A 22,093-nucleotide genomic window follows, 5' to 3' on the forward strand; every position below is an offset into this window, starting at 1 on the left:
TAATCGGACATGGCACTAAAAACACAAGTATCAGTCCACGTGTTGGATTGAAAACACAGGTAGCAGTTCACGTGTAAGGGGTACGTGGAGCTCTGTCAAAAAATTTAACAGAATCGTGACGGAAGTACCAGGTGGGTTTATTTATGACATTTTTGAAAACTTAGCTATTTGATTTTGGCACAAAACACATGATTTAACCCTAAAATTAATGCCACTTTAATTTCCTTGTGCCCTCCATTGAGAGGATGACACATTAACATAAAACAACAAAAGTAAGTCATAAAACCACCAAATATTATCAAAAGAGAATGATAAATATAAATATTTATTGTTTTTATAACACTCACTTTTGTTCTTTTATGCTAATGTGCCATTCTCTAAAATTAATTTGTGCCAAATCCCTATAAAAGTTATTCTCGTCTATCGGTTTACATCTTAACACCCACTTTCATGGCTTAATCCATTGTCTTATACATACAAACCACAATTAATACATAAATTAAGTCCCAAACTAGAATATCCATCTTCCTTCCATGCCGGAAGTATTAGTTATTAACTGGAAATTGAGGATTTAAATGAAAACTTTAAATTCGGACAGTTTCAAGTGCAATCTTGCCTTTCTGAAAGCACTCATAGTTGATAGCGCCATAATTCGTAACATTTCTATATAATCTTGGCCTCTTCTCATCAATCAAGCACTCCACCGGTCCGATCTCTCTGTCCGGCTGCGGCTCATTGAACATAGCCACCGACATTCTCATCTTTTCGGTGTTTGTCACAACCCTGTGCATGGGACTCTTGAATATCCCGTTGCTCATTATCTGCACCAATTTATCATACAAACAATGGGTTCAAATTAAATGCTTTCTCTTGAGGCTAATTACTGGGATCCTCTTTACTTTAATTGAATTTGAGAGTATTCAATTAGTTATATTTAAATGATATTTTTGTCTTTTTACTTCTTGAGGAGACAAAAATACTCTTCTAATATAACTAACAAGATACCAGTTCATTTGAACGGAGAGATGACCCAAATTTTGGAATGTTGAAGATTTTAAGAGAATCAAACGATATTAATGTCTTTCTCAATTACTTATATACCATAATTTGGAGCCTTAATTAAATAATATTGATGGTAATTAAGGCCTTAATTATTATTATTTTTTTTTATGAGAAAAATATAAAATGGCTCCCCAGACTATCAGCCAGTTGCAAGTTGGACCTTTCAAAAAAAAAAAAAAAAAAAGTTGCAAGTTGGCCCTCTAATATTCAAAATGTAATAAAGTAGCCCCACGAAATTTCAAAAAATGTCAAATTGGCCACTAAAATGCCCTTTTGGGAAAAAAAAAATCAATTTAAAAAAGGCCCTCCAAATGACGTCGTTTGGCTTGAAAAATAGAAAACCGTACTCGATACCGAGTATTATGGCAGCCGCCTAATTCGCTTAAGGTTCCAATCGGCCCTAACTTGATAGGTTTTAAACGGCCCAAGTCGCTCGACCACCTATTTGAACTGATGGATCCCATATATGTGTCTCTCTCTTTCAGATGGGTGTCATAAATGTGACTATAACAAGTAGAAAAGTTTAAGATGTACCTGCATTTGGTCACCAAGATTTACCAGAAGAGCATTAGGAACAATGGGAACTCTAACCCATTTGTCTTCAATCAAAACCTGAAGGCCTTCAACCTCTCCATCTTGCAAGAGAACTGTAACTCCTGACCTATCTGTATGAGGTTTGACCCCAAGAACCTGATGAGGCCTACAACATGGTGGATAGAAGTTAAACCTGGCTTGCATCAATGTATTGTCTCCAAACTGCTTCGAGAAGCTATCCTCTTCCAACTCCAGTGACTTTGCCATGGCCTTGTACAGAAGATCCACCACAGATTTTGTCCTCATTGCATATTCATGTAAAGTCTCTCTACATGCAACAAATATTTGAAGATGGTTAAATCACCGAAGAAGTAAATTTAATCACTTAATCAATCTTTTAACATTTCCTCTCATATGTGGACCCAAACTCCCTTTTAATAGGTAAGGTCCAACATGTAGAATATTTAATTTAAATGGGATGAATTGATGGAGTTAAGGTTTAATTCCAAAATCTTTGGCTTTGATACCATGTTAAATTACCACTTATCCCAAAAACTTAAGTTTATAGGAAGAGATAAATTTAATCACTTAATCAATATTTTAACAAAGACTTCATGAAACCACTCTCATTTGTACATGTGATTGTGAAGAAACTTATAATATATGCAATGAAAAATTAAATATATATAGAAACGAAAGAAAGACAGAAAGCAGGGATAGAGATTTATGAGTGGTTTGGTTTAAACAAAGCCTAAAAGGGTCGGCTACACCTTGCTTTTATTCGTTGATGATATTTTCAATACAACTAAACATGAGGGTTGCGCTCGTTGCGGGACTTAACTCAACACCTTACGGTACAAGCTGATGACAAAGACTATATATATATAGGGAATTATTCTAACATATTGGAAAATGGTATTGTGCACTAATTAAGTGTTCTATATAAGTGATCTTGTAATGTAGAAATTAATGAAAAAAATTGAAGAAATAAGAATATTTAGTACCCAAAATCAGTTGGATTTTCCGGCCAAAGATTGAGCCTTCTTCGATCTTCTGGAAAAACCCTTAGGGTTAGGCGATAGGACCAGTCAAGAACTTGCTTTTCTGAGACAATTACATCATTCCCATACCCTTCAGACTCATTTACTGCTCGGGAGTACTTCTGCTTCTCTTCCACTGGAAGTGAGAAGAATTGTTTTGCAACTCCACGGACCTTGTCAAGAAATGAACTCGAAATTCCATGGCCTATTGCCTGAAACTTTAAACAATAATTCAGAAGGAAAGAGAGAGAGAGAGAGAGATAAGAAATTATCTATTTTTTAGGAAATAAATAAACAAAAAATTCGTTCATTTCCTTTAAATTCCCAGCAGAATTTAAGTCCCGATCTCATTAGGAAAGCATAAACTGAAACATTGGTGCATATAGAATTTTATAGACATGACACATAGGACTATAGAATGAGTTGATGGAACCTCTAGTATAACTGATTTGATAAATGTTTTTGCAAACTTGGATTTGTAAAAGATGTTGGTGTTGAGTATATAGGTCGTGAGTGTAAAAAGATTTAGTTCTATATTGAAAGGATATTACAAATGTGAGTGATTAATGTATGATACTTTAGTTAAAATCTATAGGCTTAAGTTTTTGAGTGGAGTAGTTTCTCAACATGTTATAATATAGTGTCATTGAAAGACTCCTCAAGACATCAATCTTATTAGGGAAAACTTCACTAAGGACCCTCAAACTTTCACCCGTTTTGAAATACCCCCATCTGAACTTCAAAATCTCTCAATTTAGTCCCCTAAACTTTTAATTGCTCTCAATTTGGACCCTTCCGTTAATTTTAGCTGTTAAAAATTCAAAAAAAGACCAAAATATCCCTGATTTTTATTTATTTTTTAAATAAAAAAACATTTTAAAAGTTGGAATTTTATACAATAGTCAGGGGTATAAACGTCATGTGACGTTTAAAATCTGACGGAGGGGTCCAAATTGAAAGCAATTGAAAGTTCAGGGGACTAAATTGAGAGATTTTGAAGTTTAGGAGGGATATTTCAAAACGGGTGGAAGTTTGGGGGTACTTAGTAAAGTTTTCCCATCTTATTAACAAGTGGTATTGGTACTATCAGAGCTGATGATGATATGTAATATGATGAAGTGATGCATGCATGGTCTGAGTATAAATGAGGGTTCCTGTAGTAAGGGACAAAGGTTTATGGCATAACTAGTTAAAAACATGGGTCCCTAGAGTGGCGACAAAGGTGCAAAATGCGAGCATAAACAAGGGTTCATGACATGGGCAAAACACAATAGTCCTAGAGTCCCGCATGACGTGAATGAACCCACATAGCCCATACGTCATTTTGGAGACGACACATAAGATTGATACAAACATAAAATAAACGAAAAGCTTCTATTTGAGGGGGAGTATAGTATTATAGTGACTGAACTCACAAGTGTGAGAAGAGATTGGTGAGTATAAACGTGTGAGTACCATTAAAAGATATTGAGTTTCACATTAGAAATATGTCGCTGATATGAGTGGTTAATATAAAATAGTGAAACCCAAATTCATTACCTTAAGCTTTAGATTAGTTGGGAGGTGTCCCACTAATGAGAAATGTTGATTTCATTGTATATAAAATAATTAAATAATTAACAAAAGCAAAAGTTTTGTGCCTTAGCCAATTGTGAAATACAGGTGATTACTAATCTTATTATTAAAACATCTACACCGTTACAACTGGGTTGCTAGTGTGCCGCCTCTAGCTAGGATAAAGCAAAAACTTCATCAAGAAAACTTTTGCAATTACTCCTTTTAAAGTTAAAAAATTATCAATTTAGCCCATTAGTCGATCCAATCTCGCTAGCAATATATGCAACATTTTCATTAAGATTTTCTCTTAAATCCTAATGGCGGCCGTGAAAATTATCAAAATACTCCTAATTTTTGTTTTGTTTTGTTTTTTTTTTGTTTTTTTTTTAAAAAAATTGTTTTGATTTTTTTTTTTTTTTTTCTAAAAAATTTAATTTTAATTTTTTAATTAAGGGTAAATTTGAAATTTTATAAAAATTTTAGGGGAATAAAGGTTATTTCACCATTTTGCCAACCAAACCCCAACGGGAGGGGTAACATTGCCAAAAATTGAAAATTAGATACAATAAATTGAGAGTTTTTTTAATTTTAGGTCTCTCTCTCTCTCTCTCTCTCTCTATATATATATATATATAAAGTTTTTTTTTTTTTTTTTTTTTTTTTTTTTTTTTTTTCTGTTAATGGCTTAACAGTACTTGTTGAGATGTGGCATTGCCTTTGTGTATTCTTATAACGAGTCAAATGAGACATGTGACATATGAAAAATGGTTAACTTTGACGGTAAATGATAAAGTGCCCTATTTTAAATTTGGGCCAAATCTAAGAAATATTTTCTTGAAATTGAAAAAAAAAATCACTAAATTAATCTCGGATAAAAACCGAAGGGCTAAATATAATTTTTCTCTTATTATTATTATTATTTTTAGGGTTAAATACTAAATACCTCATAGGGTTTCATTACTTTATTTTTTTCCTCCTACGGTTTGATTTTTATCACAGGAGGTTCCTGTGGTTTTGATAATAGACCAAATTAGCCATTTTATCAGTTGACCATTAGTTGACTTAATGGAAATCCACGTGGACCAATCAAATGTTGACACGTGACACTTACTTAAATTTTTTTTTTAATTAAAAAAAGTATTTTTTTTTAATTAAAAAAATAATAATATTGGGGGTGGCCGAGCCACCCCCAGTACCCGCTGGGGGTGGGCACCAAGAGCCACCCCCTTGGAGCCAAGGTGGTGGCCGAAACCACCCCGAATGGTGGTTGGGGGTGGTTTCGGCCACCCCCTAGGCTCCATGGGAGTGGCCGAGCCAACCCCAATACCCGCTGGGGGTGGTTTCGGCCACCCCCAAATGGCCATGGGGTGGCCGCAATTTTTTTTCTTTTTTTTTTTAAAAAAAAAAACACTTTTTTTTTTTTTTAATTTTTTTTAAAAATAAGTAAGTATCATGTGTCAACATTTGATTGGTTCACGTGAATTTTCGTTAAGTCAACTAACGGTCAACTGACAGAAGGACTAATTTAGTCTATTATAAAAAACACAAGGACCTTCTTTGATAAAAATCAAACCCTAAGGAAAAAAAAAAAAAATAATAAAACCCCAGAGGGAGTATTTAGTATTTAACCCTTATTTTTATTATTTTGGTGTAAATGAGACTAGAACTAGAGACTAGAATCCTTATATGGAGAGATAGGATATGCTTTTAAGTTATATATAATTATAATTAAAAATAACGATATTGTGGAGAAACAAATCACAACATAAAGTAGAGTTAAATCTCAAAAGAGAATAATATCTAATAATAAACTTCGAAACAATAAATAATATATGAAAATAATTACTTTATTATTGATATAAATCCTTGAATTCAAATAAAATCATATCCATTAAATCAAAGTTAACAAATATTATCTCAATCCTTGATTTAGGGAATACCGATCAATATTTATCACCGTTTATTAATCTGATTTAAATACACGTACCGACAACTACTTTAATTTTCTATTTTACTAGATAAACAAACTTGTCTCTCACCAAAAAGGATTGAATAAGCAAATAAATAAACAGGCACCCAAGGAGCAATCAAGCAAGAGATCGATGAATGTAAAACTTTTCATTGCAAAAGTTGAAGAAATCATAACCTGGAAGCATCCTGATGAGCTTAGAGCTGATCTGAGTTTCAGGAGTTCGTTCTCCACTTGCTCAGCATCATGTGATGAGGATGGGAGGAATAAGCTGATATTGATAATGGGAATCGAACCCAACGGTGGAGAAGCCTCTACAGGGCCAAAGGTGGCATCTTTAACGATGTACTCTTGTGGAGGTTCGCTGCCATTGATGGACATTTCTTGCACGCTTTTCGGCAGATCAGTACCCGCTGTAGCAGAAAGAGCAGCCATGCTGCAGCCGTACTGCTAAATACTACAATTAGAGAATATATATATATATATATGTCTTCAGGCTTTGAAAACTAAAACCAAGAAGGCATGGTCCCCCCTTGTCCCCAATAACGGGAAGGACCCATGTGCCTTTATAACTTTTCAATTCTTTAATGAGTAGGCAGATGACTAGTTCACCCTTTCCATTAAAGTATGAGTGAGCGTATCGAATTTGAGTCTGGCAATACAAATTCATTTTGAAGATTCAACTTGCTAGGGTTAAGTATCTGATGCACTTATTATCCTCAATGAAATTTGGTTGCTCGATGATACGGATATAAAATATCTGGTGCCATTGATTTTTTTTCCCCCTCCCTTCTATGTATCTTTAAATGCTATCATTTGTGAGGCAACCTAAAACTAAAATATTTGTACATCTAGTTGCATAGGAATTTAAGCATTTTCAGAATATCTATTATTTACCTATTATCATTAAATATATTATATTAATGTTGATTAGGATTGCTATTGTTCTGAACTTTTTGGAGCTGTATTGTGGTAGCAACTTGATCTGTGTTCAGCTGAATGCCTATTAGGGTGTAAATTTATCCGTACTTTGTAGATGTATAAAAAAATGGTTTCTTTAATCAATAGGCTGAAGACGGTTGCTCGGTGTTGTAATTATGATTATTATGATGTGAAATATAGATCAATGGATGCACTAGTATGAAGTGATTTGATTCAAGGACATGAAAGGTTAAAATAGAATGAAGGTTAGGGCAGCTAGAGATGACATTGTGGTATATAATGTGAAGGAAGATATGGCCGTTGATGGAGTTGAAAGATATGGCCGTTGATGGAGTCGAATTTTTGGTCGTTTTACCATGGGAAATGCTAAGTGCTCTCTTGGTGTTCTTCTAGGAGAGCACCTAACATTTCCCTCTCTCCATTTAGGTTCTGATTTTTTGGAGGCAGGTTAAGGTATCATTTGTTAAGAGTAATAGTTATGGTGTAATTTGAGAAAGAGTGATATGTCTCTTGTTCCCATCTTCATGTGAATTCTGATACGAATGAATATATTCTTCTTATGTTTGGTACCATAATTGTTGGAAATACAAATACTAACCTGTATCAAATGATAAAAGAGAGACCAAAAAGAAAAAAAACAAAGAAAAAAGAAAAAATCTTCCTCAACATTTTCCACAGAAGCTCAAGGATTTGGTTACATTTCCTCAGATCAACTGCCATCAAGCTGTTGCCATTATTATGTCCATTAAAATCCAATGCAATCATCTTTAGGTACAAACCACAAGAAATTAGGACAACACAAATTAAATCTTAGCTGCATCAATTGGTCTCTTCCCTTGCTGGTAGTACTGGAAATAGATATCAACAAAATTTTTCATCTTCTTGTATAATCTTGGGCTTGACTCATTCACTAGCCCATCAACCGGTTCAATCTCATTTTCTGGTTCTGGAATGAAGAACACAGCCAAAGAAATCCTCTCCCTTTCTGAGTTTGTCACCACTCTGTGTACTGGGCTCTTGAATATTCCGTTACTCATTATCTGTGTATCATACAGAACCAGTTAAAGCAAGCAAACCATTTATAATGAAACCTCTACTTTTTCCAACAAAATGTTTATTTCCTAAGGTAGAATCTGTAGTTGACTATTGTGAATCGAGCAATGATTCTTTACAAGTGAACATGCTGCTGCTAGTTGGTATCAGCTAAAACAATTGGCATTGGCATTGGCACATCAAACCTGAAAGCTACCCTAATTCATATTAAGGTTCGTTTGAGTTTGCAATTTCAATTCGTGTGATTTGAAAATTCAATTTTTAAAAACGCAACTAAACATTTAGTAAAATTGCAGTTTAACCTTTAATATAGTTCATTTTTAAAAACAGAATCGTTTAAAAAAATGCAAAGATTTCTACTTTTTCAAACCGCAATTTTCACTTGCGAACTCACAGTGCTAAACGCACTCTTAATGAAGTCTAGCTTAATAGAATTTCTAGAATGTGGGCTCTATTTAGTCCACTCTGGAACATGATGAATATGACACAATCTGAGCAATAATGGTTACCTCTGCTTGATCACCAACATTAATGAGAAGGGCCTCAGAAATGATTGGAAATTTAAACCACTGATTGTCTTTCTGGAACTGAAGGCCTTCCACTTCTTTGTCTTGCAAGAGAATAGTGATTCCTGATCCATCTGCATGTGGTTTGACCCCAAGAACAAGATCTGGCCTTGGACATTTTGGATAGTAGTTGAATCTTGCAGTCATTATTGCTCGTTTTCCATATTGCACCAAAAAGCAGTCATCCTCTAAGTTCAGTGACCTTGCCATGCCCTTAAGGACTACTTCAGTTACTTTTCCCAACTTGATGGTATAATCATCTAGAATATCCCTGCAGTGTTTGTGAACATTTAAATCAGATTATTTCTCATGCATCTAAAGTAATGAAATATTCAAGTTCACCATTTCGTTTTAACTTAAGCGTTTGAAATAAATGATGATTTAACATCCTCTCGAATGGCCGGTCGCCGACACTTCTGAGATGCTGCTTCTGCAAAGGTATCAGGTTCTTTGACAGATACGATAGAAGAAAGAAAAACATGGTATCAGACAAAATGTCCGGAGTTCGAATCTTGTTTCTGTTATTTACCTTCAATTTCAATCGATAAGTTTTCAAAACTTTAGGATTGAAGCCAGAGCAGGCAGAGGAGCATGAACACTAACAGCAGTGATGGTAATTCTCATCTGTTTAATCACTTTTTATGCCTTCTAATGTACTTTTCTGAAGTTGGAATTATTTTTTTCTCTCTGTATATCTGCTTAAACAGAGCTTGAATGTCTGAAACCGATTTATACTTCACCACAACTAACATGAACATCAATATGCATTTAAATAACTGATAATCTCCTAAAATTGTTCTTCTTCTTGTTTTTTGCAGATAATAAGTTAATGGGGTTACCTAAAATCTTCTGGAGATTCAGGCCAAAACTTGAGCCTTCGCTGGTCTTGTGGATTTACAGTAAGATACAATCGGTCAGTCCAATCAAGCGTCTGTTGCTCAGAGAGGATCATGTCATTTCCATACCCTTCAATGCCATCAATTTCTCTCGAATATTTTCTCTTCACTGCCATTGGAAGATGGAAAAATTGCTTCGTAGTTTCACGAACTTTGTCTAGAAATGAATGTGTCATACCATGGTTTATTGCCTGAAACACCTCAGACAATCGTTAGAGCATGCATGTTCAGTAAATTCCCAGGAAAATCAAGATCCATGAAGTAGATTTAGAAGTTTGGTTTGAGGATCGATCTAGATAATACCTGGAAGCAGCCCCATGAGCTTAGAGCTGATCGAAGTTTCAGGAGTTCTTCTGTGCTGGTTGAGAAAGATGAGAGCAAAGCAAGATCGACGACCGGAATCTGGACCAGTGGAACATCTAGTACTCCACCGTCGCCACCCTTGTGAATATACTTTTCTGGAAGTTGGTCGCCATTGATGACCAGCTCTTGGACAGCTTTGGGTGGCAACTCTTTCTTGGCAGATTCGGCCATGCTTGCTTGTATGAAGCACTCTGTATATGGATATGGAGGTATATAATCTTCAGGATCGACGAGAAAGAAGGTTTTGTTTTTTGTTTAGTCAAAAGATAAGAACAAGGAAAATTGGACTTCGTACACGTGTGAGAAGGTAACTGAAGACTATCCAATTTCAAGGCAAGCGGCTTATAAATTCCTAATTTTCCAGTTCAGCCCTATAGATTTTTTTTTTTTTTTTTAAAAAAAAAAACCGTGATTGAATACTATAATATAAATAAAATGATTAAATATTCTATTTTTTATTAGGTTAAACTCTTTAAGATAAGAAAAATACTTGAGGTATTACAATTTTGACTATAATTTCTTATAAATTGAGGTAATCGTGTATAATTGATAAAATAATTAAAAATGTATCATTGACAAATCAAACTTTTTGCTTAATTATTTTATTAATTATGAAATTTCATGTCAATTTGGTTTGATATGAGGTTTTTGGCTTATTTATTATTATTATTATTTTAGGTTACATATTATTTTATTTATTTTTAATTTGACATGACACTGAAAACATAAGTACCAGTCCTGGTGTTGCATTCAAAACACAGGTAGCAGTTCACGTGTAAAGGGTACGTGGAGGTCCATCAAAAGATTTAATAGAATCGTGACGAAAGTAGCATGTGGGTTTATTTGTGACATTTTTGAAAACCTAACTATTTAATTTTGGCATAAAACACATGATTTAACCCTAAAAGTAATGCCACTTCAATTTCTTTGTGCCCTCCATTGAGAGGACAACACATCAACATAAAACAACAAAAGTGAGTCGTAAAAACACCAAATCTTATAAAAAGAGAAAGATAAAGATTTAGTGTTTTCATAACACTTACTTTTGTTCTTTCATGCTGATGTGCCATTCTCTAAAATTAATTTGTGCCAAATCCCTATAAAAGTTATTCTCATCGATCGGTTTACATCTTAACACCCACTTTCATGGCTTAATCCATTGTCTTATACATACAAATTAACTACAATTAATACATCAATTAAGTTCCAAGCTAGAATATCCATCTTCCTTCCCCACAGGAAGTATTAATTATTAACTGGAAATTGAGGATTGAAATGAAAACTTTAAATTCGGACAGTTTCAAGTGCAATCTTGCCTTTCTGAAAGCATTCATAGTTGATAGCGCTATAATTCGTAACATTTCTACATAATCTGGGCCTCTTCTCATCAATCAAGCACTCCACCGGTCCAATCTCTTTGTTCGGCTGTGGCTCATTGAACATAGCCACTGACATTCTCATCTTTTCGGTGTTTGTCACAACCCTGTGCATGGGACTCTTGAATATCCCGTTGCTCATTATCTGTACCAATTTAATTATCATGCAAACAACAGGTTCAAATTAAATGCTTTCACCTGGGACTAGTCACTGGGATCCTCTTTAGTTCAAATGAATTTAAGAGTATTCAATTAGTTATATTTAAATTATATTTTTATCTTTTTACTTCTTGAGGAGACAAAAATACTCTTCTAATATAACTAACAAGATATTTTCTAGTTCATTTGAACGGGAGATGATCCTAATTTTGAAATGTTGGAGATTTTAAGATAATCAAACGATATTGATGTCTTTCTCAATTACTTATATTCCATAATTTGGGGCCTTAGACTGTAATTAAGGCCTTAATTTTTTTTTATTTTTTTATGGGAAAAATATAAAATGGCCTTCCAAACTACTAGTCAGTTGCAAGTTGGCCCCCTAATGTTCAAAATGTAATAAAGTAGCCACACGAAAATTCAAAAAATGTCAAATTGGCCACTAAAATGCCCTTTTGGAAAAAAAAAAATTCAATTTAAAAAAGGCCCTCCCAATGACGTTGTTTGGCTAGAAAAAAAAAAAAAGAAAACCGTACTCAATACCGAGTATTATGGGAGCCGCCTAATTCGCTTAAGGTTCCAGTCGGCCCTAACTTCATAGGTTTTAAATGGCCCAAGTCGCTCGACCACCTATTTGAACTGATGGATCCCATATACGTGTCTCTCTCTTTCAGATGGGTGTCTTAAATGTGACTATAACAATTAGAAAAGTTTAAGATGTACCTGCATTTGGTCACCAAGATTTACCAGAAGAGCATGAGGAACAATGGGAACTCTAACCCATTTGTCTTCAATCAAAACCTGAAGGCCTTCAACCTCTCCATCTTGCAAGAGAACTGTAACTCCTGACCTATCTGTATGAGGTTTGTTGGGTGGTCCCTCTTTATGTGGGGACCAACCCACGTGGACAACACAAAGAGTTTCAAACTCTTTGTGTGATATATATATATATACATATGAAACGTGAGACTAGAGACGTGTGAGACAAAAAGAAGAGAAGAAAAGAAAAGAAAGAGTGCGGCGACAGTGCGGCGCAGGGAGAAAGAAAAAGAAAAAAAAAAAAGGTTTTCACCTATTCACATCCGTCAGAGATTGGAGGTTCGTTTGTGGTCCGATCTTGATGCAATTTTAGAGTGTTGCTCCTGACGACGAGTGCTACGTATTGACTGGTGTCGATCGTTGGAATTCCTCTCCAATCGCTTGGTTGCTAATACCTACTTGGTGAGATCTTTCTTTATTCTTGTTGGAATCCACTTTAGGGTGATGAATTTATGTTTAATCCAAGAATGCATGTATTCTTGATGTGGTGATAACCTCTAGATATTTCTCTAGGGAAGACAAATTGTAAACTCATTATTGTTGATAGTGGAAGATTTAACTGGACTAGGTCTCGTGGTTTTTACCTTCGCATTGGAGGGTTTTCCACGTAAAAATCTTGGTGTCTTGCTTGTGGGTTTGCTTGATTATTATTTTGCTATTGTATTACTATTTAATTTGCACAAAGAGGGGTAGATTAATTCCGCTGAGCATCTGAAATTGGTGTTCACCCCTAACAAAGTGGTATCAGAGCCTTTGGTTCATTGTTTGTGTGGAGTTCTTGTGTGAATTAAATGGAAGAGTCATCTAATAGCATGGTTAAACTCACAGCTTCCAATTATTCAATTTGGAAGACTAGAATGGAAGATATTTTGTATTGCAAGGAATTGTTTGACCCCATTGAATTGAAAGGTGTTAAACCAGTTGCTGTAACCAACGATGATTGGAAGAAATTGAATAGGAAAGCCGTTGGATATATCAAACAGTGGGTTGATCAAAGTGTCTTTCATCACGTAGCTAAAGAAGTTGATGCTTATGGTCTTTGGCAGAAGTTAGAGAGTCTTTATGAACGAAAGACTGCTCAAAACAAAGCCTTTGTGATAAGAAGGCTTGTGAATTTGAAGTACAAAGATGGGCATAGTGTTACGGAGCATCTGAGTAATTTTCAGGGAATGTTGAACGAGTTGTCTACCATGAAACTTGCACTAGATGATGAGGTGCAAGCATTACTTGTGTTCAGTTCTTTGCCAGACAGTTGGGAAACCTTGGTGGTGTCACTCAGTAATTCGGCTCCCAATGGTGTGATAACTATGGGTGTGGTAAAAGACAGCATGTTCAATGAAGAGGCAAGAAGGAAAGAGCAAGGTATTTCTTCTCATTCAGAGGCACTTGTTATAGAAAGGCGGGGGAGAAGTAAAAGCAGAAAACCTCACAGGTATGGCAGTCGTGACAAGTCAAGAGGAAAGTCCTATTCAAAAATGGACATAAAATGTTTTCACTGTGGCAAGCCTGGGCATATAAGAAGAGATTGCAGAAAGTTTAAGAGGGAACAGTTGAAAGGAAAAGACGAAGAACGTCAAGAAGAAAAAGACACTGCAGCAGTTGCATCTGATGGTGATGTGGTATTTGCTTTTGATGAAGCTTATGCTAATCTCGCATGTGATGAATCTACGTGGGTAGTTGATACAGCAGCATCTTTTCATATTACTCCACATAGAGATTTCTTCTCTTCCTACACCAGTGGCGATTTTGGTTGGGTTAGGATGGGAAATGAAGCAAAGTGTAAAGTTGTGGGCATGGGAGATATACAGCTAGAAACCAGCATTGGGTGCAAATTGATTCTCAAGGATGTTAGGCATGTTCCTGAAATGCGCTTCAACTTGATTTCTATTGGGAAACTTGATGATGAAGGCTACCACAATTACCTTGGAGGTGGACAGTGGAAACTGAGCAAGGGTTCTCTTATCTTAGCCAGGGGAAAGAAGACTAACACTCTCTACAAGATAGCTGGAAGACTAGTCAAGGGAGATGCGATTGTTGTTGAGAATGAAAACTTCACTGAGCTATGGCACAAGAGGCTTGGTCACATGAGTGAGAAGGGACTTCAGATTCTCGCCAAGGAACAGCTCCTTCCTAATAGTAAAGGTACGCCACTAACGCCCTGTACTCATTGTCTTGTTGGAAAACAAAGAAGAGTTTCATTTCAAAAATCCTCTTCATCAAGAAAGTCTAATATTCTTGATTTAGTTCACACTGATGTCTGCACTATGAACACTAAAACTCTAGGTGGTGCACTTTATTATGTGACTTTTATTGATGACCACTCTAGAAAGGTATGGGTGTTTGCTTTGAAAACCAAAGATCAGGTATTGGGTATGTTCAAAGTCTTTCATATGAAGGTTGAAAGAGAAACTGGAAGGCAGTTAAAATGCGTCCGTGCAGACAATGGTGGTGAATACAGAGGACCGTTTGAAGAGTATTGCAAAAGCCATGGGATCAGGCTTGAGAAAACTGTGCCCAAGACTCCGCAGCATAATGGCGTAGTAGAGAGAATGAACAGAACCATCTGTGAGAGAATCAGGTGTATGCTCTCTCATGCAAAATTGCCTAAACATTTTTGGGGTGAGGCAATGAGGACAGCAGTTGACTTGATAAATCTTTCTCCTTCAGTCCCTTTGGATGGTAACATTCCTCAAAGGGTTTGGACAGGGAAAGATGTTTCTTTTGAGCCCTTGAGAGTGTTTGGCTGCAGGGCATTCGTCCATATTCCTAGAGATGAGAGGTTAAAGCTTGATAGCAAAGTCAAGCAATGTATCTTCATGGGTTATGGGCATGAGGAGTTTGGTTACAGATTGTGGGATCCAGTTAATAAGAAAATCATACGAAGCAGAGATGTCGTATTTTTTGAAGATCAAACCATTGAAGACTTGGATCAGAAAAAGGCAGAGTCTCTGAGTGAATACCGTGTTGATTTGGATCCAGTTATTCCTCCTTGTGTGATGCATGATGAACACATGAGAGATGTACAAGAAGAACAGGTTGATACAGTTGGTGAAAATGGTGAGCCTACAATTGATAATGTGGAGTCAGAAGAGCATCTAGAGCAAGCTTCTTCAGAACCAGCCGCTGAGATTCAGTTGAGAAGATCTACCAGAAACCGACAGCCTTCCAGAACGTATTCAGTCAATGAGTATGTGCTACTTTCTGATGGGGGAGAGCCAGAAAGTTATCAAGAGGTTATACTACATGACTAGAAAAATAAATGGTTAGAAGCCATGCAAGACGAGATGAAATCCTTGCATGAGAATCACACATATGATTTGGTGGAACTGCCTAAGGGCAAGAGAGCACTCAAGAACAAATGGGTGTTCAGATGCAAGATTGAACCAAACAGATCACAGCCAAGGTACAAGGCGCGACTAGTTGTAAAGGGGTTCGGTCAAAAGAAGGGCATTGATTTTGATGAAATTTTCTCACCCGTGGTAAAGATGTCTTCTATCAGAGTTGTTTTGAGTTTGGCTGCCAAAATGAATTTGGAGATCGAACAGCTTGATGTGAAGACTGCTTTCCTTCATGGTGACTTGGAGGACGAAATTTATATGGAGCAACCAGAGGGGTTTACAGCTAAAGGCAAAGAACACTTAGTGTGTCGGTTGAAAAAGAGCCTGTACGGACTCAAGCAGGCACCGAGACAGTGGTATAAGAAGTTTGATTCTTTTATAGTTGATCATGGGTATGAGAGAACTACAGCAGATCATTGTGTGTTTGTGAAGAAATTCTCTGATGGAAAATTTATTATTCTCTTGCTGTATGTGGACGACATGTTGATTGTTTGTCGTGACACTAGTAAAATTGACAGACTGAAGAAGGAATTGAGTAAGTCCTTTGCTATGAAGGACTTGGGACCCGCAAAGCATATCCTTGGTATGAAGATCTCTCGTGATAGGAAGAAAGGAAAATTGTGACTATCACAAGAGAGTTATATCGAGAAGGTATTGGACAGATTCAACATGAGCAAGGCAAAAACGGTGAGCTCTACACTTGCAGGTCATTTGAAGCTGAGTTCAAAGCAAAGTCCTACAAGTGAGAAAGAAAAAGATGAAGTGAAGAAAGTGCCTTACGCATCAGCCGTGGGTAGCTTGATGTACGCCATGGTGTGTACGAGACCTGATATCGCTCATGCAGTTGGAGTTGTCAGTCGGTTCCTTTCTAATCCTGGCAAAGAACATTGGGCAGCTGTGAAATGGATTCTCAGGTATCTCAGAGGTACTTCGAGAGTATGTTTGTGCTTCGGCAGTGGTCAACAGGTGCTTGATGGGTTTACAGATGCAGATATGGCTGGGGATATTGATTCTAGAAAATCTACTTCAGGGTACCTGATTACTTATTCAGGGGGAGCAGTGTCATGGCAGTCCAGATTGCAGAAGTGTGTTGCTTTGTCTACCACAGAGGCAGAGTACATTGCTATTACTGAAGCGGCTAAAGAATTGTTATGGATGAAAAAGTTCTTACAAGAACTGGGTTTACAGCAAGAGAGGTATGTGCTTTACTGTGACAGTCAGAGTGCCATCCATCTCAGTAAGAATTCAACTTTCCATTCAAGATCGAAACATATTGATGTTAAGTGTCATTGGATTCGTGATGCACTTGAGGATAAGCTGTTACAGATTGAGAAAATCCATACTGATGATAATGGGTCAGATATGATGACTAAATCGTTGCCTATGCAAAAGTTTGAAATTTGCAGAAGCGCGGCGGGCTTGGTGCAGCCCCCCACATAATCGGGAGGGGGAGATTTGTTGGGTGGTCCCTCTTCATGTGGGGACCAACCCACGTGGACAACACAAAGAGTTTCAAACTCTTTGTGTGATATATATATATACATATGAAACGTGAGACTAGAGACGTGTGAGACAAAAAGAAGAGAAGAAAAGAAAAGAAAGAGTGCGGCGACAGTGCGGCGCAGGGAGAAAGAAAAAGAAAAAAAAAAAGGTTTTCACCTATTCACATCCGTCAGAGATTGGAGGGTCGTTTGTGGTCCAATCTTGATGCAATTTTAGAGTGTTGCTCCTGACGACGAGTGCTACGTATTGACTGGTGTCGATCGTTGGAATTCCTCTCCAATCGCTTGGTTGCTAATACCTACTTGGTGAGATCTTTCTTTATTCTTGTTGGAATCCACTTTAGGGTGATGAATTTATGTTTAATCCAAGAATGCATGTATTCTTGATGTGGTGATAACCTCTAAATATTTCTCTTGGGAAGACAAATTGTAAACTCATTATTGTTGATAGTGGAAGATTTAACTGGACTAGGTCTCGTGGTTTTTACCTTCGCATTGGAGGGTTTTCCACGTAAAAATCTTGGTGTCTTGCTTGTGGGTTTGCTTGATTATTATTTTGCTATTGTGTTACTATTTAATTTGCACAAAGAGGGGTAGATTAATTCCGCTGAGCATCTGAAATTGGTGTTCACCCCTAACAAGGTTTGACCCCAAGAACCTGATGAGGCCTACAACATGGTGGATAGAAGTTAAACCTGGCTTGCATCAATGTATTGTCTCCAAACTGCTTCGAGAAGCTATCCTCTTCCAAGTCAAGTGACTTCGCCATGGCCTTGTATAGAAGATCCACCACAGATTTTGTCCTCATTGCATATTCATGTAAAGTCTCTACATGCAACAAATATTTGAAGACGGTTAAATCACCGAATAAGTAAATTTAATCACTTAATCAATACTTTAACACTCTCATTTACGTGTGGGCTTGAACTCCCTTTTAATAGGTGAGACCCAACATGTGAAGTATTTAATTTAAATGAGGTGAATTGACGGAATCAAGGTTCAATCTCAAAATCTTTGGCTTTGATACTATATTAAATCACCACTTATCTCAAAAACTTAAGCTTATAAGAAGAGATAATTAAATTTAATCACTTAATAAATATTTTAACAAAGACTTCATCAAACCACTCCCCATTTGTACATGTGATTGTGAAGATACTTATAATATATGCAGTGAAAATTAAATATATATAGAAACGAAAGAAAGAGAGAAAGCACAGATAAAGATTTACGGGTGGTTTGGTTTAAACAGAGCCTAAAAGGGTCATCTAGACCTTATTTTTATTCGTTGATGATATTTTCAATACAACTAAACACGAGCGTTGCGCTTGTTGCGGGGCTTAACTCAACACCTTACGGCATAAGCTGACGACAAAGACTATATATAGGGAATTATTCTAACATTTTTTTTTTTTTTTTGAGATGTCCGCACAAGAGGGGTGAGGAAGATTCGAACTAGTGACCTCCACTTCATTAGGCGTGGTCCCCAGCCGATTGAGCTACCTGTTGGGGACAATTATTCTAACATATTGGAAAAAGGTATTGTGCACTAATTAAGTGTTCTATATAAGTGATCTTGTAATGTAGAAATTAATGAAAAAAATTGAAGAAATTAGAATATTTAGTACCCAAAATCAGTTGGATTTTCCGCCCAAAGATTGAGCCTTCTTCGATCTTCTGGAAAAACCCTTAGGGTTAGGCGATAGGACCAGTCAAGAACTTGCTTTTCTGAGACAATTACATCATTCCCATACCCTTCAGACTCATTTACTGCTCGGGAGTACTTTTGCTTCTCTTCCACTGGAAGTGAGAAGAATTGTTTTGCAACTCCACGGACCTTGTCAAGAAATGAACTCGAAATTCCATGGCCTATTGCCTGAAACTTTAAACAATAATTCAGAATAAAAGAGAGAGAGAGAGAGAGCGAGAGATAAGAAATTATCTATTTTTTTGGAAATAAATAAACAAAAAATTCGTTCATTTCCATTAAATTCCCAGCAGAATTTAAGTCCCGATCTCATTAGGAAACCATAAACTGAAACATTGGTGCATATTGAATTTTATAGACATGACACATAGGACTATAGATGAGTTGATGGAACCTCTAGTATAACTGATCTGATAAATGTTTTTGCAAACTTGGATTTGTAAAAGATGTTGGTGTTGAGTATATAGGTCGTGAGTGTAAAAAGATTTAGTTCTATATTGAAAGGATATTACAAATGTGAGTGATTAATATATGATACTTTAGTTAAAATCTATAGTTTTAAGTTTTTGAGTGGAGTAGTTTCTCAACATGTTATAATATAATCTCATTAAAAGACTCCTTAAGGCATCAATCTTATTAACAAGTGGTATCATTACTATCAGAGCTGATGATGGTATGTAATATGATGAAGTGATGCATGCACGGAATGAGTATATATGAGGGTTCTTGTAGTAAGGGACAAAGGTTTATGGCATAGTTAGCTAAAAAATGGGTCCCTAGAGTAGTGACAAAGGTGCAAAATGCAAGCATAAACAAGGGTTCATGACACGGGCAAAACACAGTAGTCCTAGAGTCCCGCATGACGTGGATGAACCCACATAGCCCATAAGTCATTTTGGAGACAACACATAAGATTGATACAAACATAAGATAAACGAAAAGCTTTTATTTGAGGGGGAGTATTGTATTATAGTGATTGAACTTACAAGTGAGAGGAGAGATTGGTAAGTATAAACGTGTGAGTACTGTTAAAAGATATTGAGTTCCACATTAGAAATATGTCGCTAATATGAGTGGTTAATATAAAATAGTGAAACCCAAATTCATTAAGCTTTAGATTAGTTGGGAGGTGTCCCACTAATGAGAAATGTTGATTTCATTGTATATAAAATAATTAAATAATTAAAAAAAGCAAAAGTTTTGTGCGGGCCTTAGCCAATTGTGAAATACAGGTGATTGCTAATCTTATTATTAAACATCTACACCGGTGCAACAGGGTTCTAGTGTGCCGCCTAGCTAGGATAAAGCAAAAACTTCATCAAGAAAACTTTTGCAATTAAAAAAATTATCAATTTAGCCCATTAGTCAATCCAATCTCGCTAGCAATACAACAGTTTCATTAGGATTTTCGCTTAAATCCTAATGGAGGCCGTGAAAATTATCAAAATACTCCTAATTTTTGTTTTGTTTTGTTTTTTTCTTTTTTTTTAAATTGTTTTGATTGTTTTGATTTTTTTTTTCCTAAAAAAAAATTAATTTTAATTTTTAATTAAGTGTAAATTTGAAATTTTATAAAAATTTCAGGGGTATAAATGTTATTTCACCATTTTGCCAACCAAACCCCAACAGGACAGGTAACATTGCAAAAAATTAAAAGTTAGATACATTAAATTAAGAGTTTTATATATAAGTTTTTTTTTCTATAAATGGCTTAATAGTACTTGTTGATGTGGCATTGCATTTGTGTATTCATAACAAGTCAAATGAGACATGTGACATATGAAAAATGGTTAACTTTTCTTGGTAAATGATATAGCGCCCTATTTTAAATTTAGGCCAAATCTAAGGACTATATTCTTGAAATTGAAAAAAAAAAAAAAAAATCACTAAATTAATCTCCATAAAAACCAAAGGGCTAAATATAATTTTTCTTATATTATTATTATTATTATTATTATTTTTTGTACGTGGGACTAGAACTAGAGATTAGAATCCTTAGAGCATTCTCAGCAGCTTCCTCGTCATTTTCTTTACATTTAAGGATCCAAACTACTTGTTGCTTCCCTATGTCAAAATACACCCCAATAGCTTCCCTTAACCATTCCCTATTTCATTAAAATATTTGTTTTTTTTTTAATTATATTATATATATGAGAGGAGAGAGGAGAGAGAATTGTAAGAAGAAAGCGGAGAGAGGAGAGAGGAGAGAGTAGAGAAGAGAGAGAAACTTTTTTTGTTTTGTTTTTTTTTGTTTTTTTAATAATTATAAGAATTGCAATAGCGGAACCTTATACTTTGAGTTCTACTGTAGCCATCCTCATGGTTGAGACTTATTTAGGAAATCTGCTGTGAAATTTTTTTTTGTGATCTTTTGGACATATTTCTTACCCATAGGGATAAGAGAGTCTGCTAGGAATGCTCTTATATGGAGATTGAATATGCTTTTAAGTTATATATAATTATAATTAAATAACGATATTGTGGAGAAACAAATCACAACATAAAGTAGAGTTAAATCTCAAAAGAAAAAGAATCATATCTAATAATAAATTTGGAAACAATAAATATATGAAAATAATTACTTTATTATTAATCTGATTAAAATACACGTACCGGCAACAACTTTTCTTCGTGCTATTTTACTAGATAAACAAACTTGTCTCTCACCAAAAGATTGAATAAACAAACAAATAAACAGGCAGCTAGCCAAGGAGCAATCAAGCAAGAGATCGATGAATGTTAAACTTTTCATTGCAAAAGTTGAAGAAATCATAACCTGGAAGCATCCTGATGAGCTTAGAGCTGATCTGAGTTTCTGGAGTTCGTTCTCCACTTGCTCAGCATCATGTGATGAAGATGGGAGGAATAAGCTGATATTGATAATGGGAATCGAACCCAACGGTGGAGAAGCCTTTACAGAGCCAAAGGTGGCATCTTTAACGATGTACTCTTGTGGAGGTTCGCTGCCATTGATGGACATTTCTTGCACGCTTTTCGGCAGATCAGAAGCCGCCGGCCCGCCGTAGCAGAAAGATCAGCAGCCATGCTGCAGCCGTACTGCTAAATACAACAAGTAGAGAATATATATATATATATGTCATCAGGCTTTGAAAAGTAAAACCAAGAAGGCATGGTCCCCTTTGTGTCCCCAATAACGGGAAGGACCCATGTGCCTTTACAACTTTTCAATTATTTAATGAGTAGGCAGA

The 22,093-nt window shown here is 35.9% G+C and overlaps 2 protein-coding genes and 1 pseudogene across 2 annotated transcripts; all 3 read right to left on the minus strand.

Annotated features, from left to right (window-relative positions):
- Window positions 1-415: 415 nt before the first annotated feature.
- On the minus strand, window positions 416-6,597 carry LOC132166653 (protein SRG1). The gene is made up of 4 exons (XM_059577503.2): window positions 6,340-6,597; window positions 2,601-2,848; window positions 1,597-1,924; window positions 416-821 (listed from the first exon to the last, which is right to left on the minus strand). The coding sequence occupies exons 1-4, from the start codon at window positions 6,595-6,597 to the stop codon at window positions 585-587; spliced, it is 1,071 nt and encodes a 356-aa protein (XP_059433486.2). The 3' UTR covers window positions 416-584.
- A 1,101-nt stretch (window positions 6,598-7,698) lies between these two features.
- Window positions 7,699-10,257, minus strand: LOC132166654 (protein LATERAL BRANCHING OXIDOREDUCTASE 1). The gene is made up of 4 exons (XM_059577504.2): window positions 9,923-10,257; window positions 9,563-9,810; window positions 8,667-8,994; window positions 7,699-8,144 (listed from the first exon to the last, which is right to left on the minus strand). The coding sequence occupies exons 1-4, from the start codon at window positions 10,151-10,153 to the stop codon at window positions 7,908-7,910; spliced, it is 1,044 nt and encodes a 347-aa protein (XP_059433487.2). The 5' UTR covers window positions 10,154-10,257; the 3' UTR covers window positions 7,699-7,907.
- A 1,009-nt stretch (window positions 10,258-11,266) lies between these two features.
- LOC132165125 (protein SRG1-like) lies at window positions 11,267-21,894 on the minus strand (annotated as a pseudogene).
- Between the last annotated feature and the right edge of the window lie 199 nt (window positions 21,895-22,093).

This window comes from Corylus avellana, chromosome 11 (assembly GCF_965113065.1).
Source record: "Corylus avellana chromosome 11, dhCorAvel1.hap1.2, whole genome shotgun sequence".
In the NCBI taxonomy this organism is placed as follows: domain Eukaryota; kingdom Viridiplantae; phylum Streptophyta; class Magnoliopsida; order Fagales; family Betulaceae; genus Corylus; species Corylus avellana.

Coding starts and splice junctions, on each gene's coding strand:
- LOC132166653 (XM_059577503.2), bottom strand. CDS start 6,597: ATGGCTGCTCTTTCTGCTACAGCGGGTACTGATCTGCCGAAAAGCGTG. Junction 2,849..6,339: donor GCTCATCAGGATGCTTCCAG/GTTATGATTTCT, acceptor TTAAAGTTTCAG/GCAATAGGCCATGGAATTTC. Junction 1,925..2,600: donor GAAAATCCAACTGATTTTGG/GTACTAAATATT, acceptor TGTTGCATGTAG/AGAGACTTTACATGAATATG.
- LOC132166654 (XM_059577504.2), bottom strand. CDS start 10,153: ATGGCCGAATCTGCCAAGAAAGAGTTGCCACCCAAAGCTGTCCAAGAG. Junction 8,995..9,562: donor GAATCTCCAGAAGATTTTAG/GTAACCCCATTA, acceptor CAAACACTGCAG/GGATATTCTAGATGATTATA. Junction 8,145..8,666: donor ATGTTGGTGATCAAGCAGAG/GTAACCATTATT, acceptor TATGATACACAG/ATAATGAGTAACGGAATATT.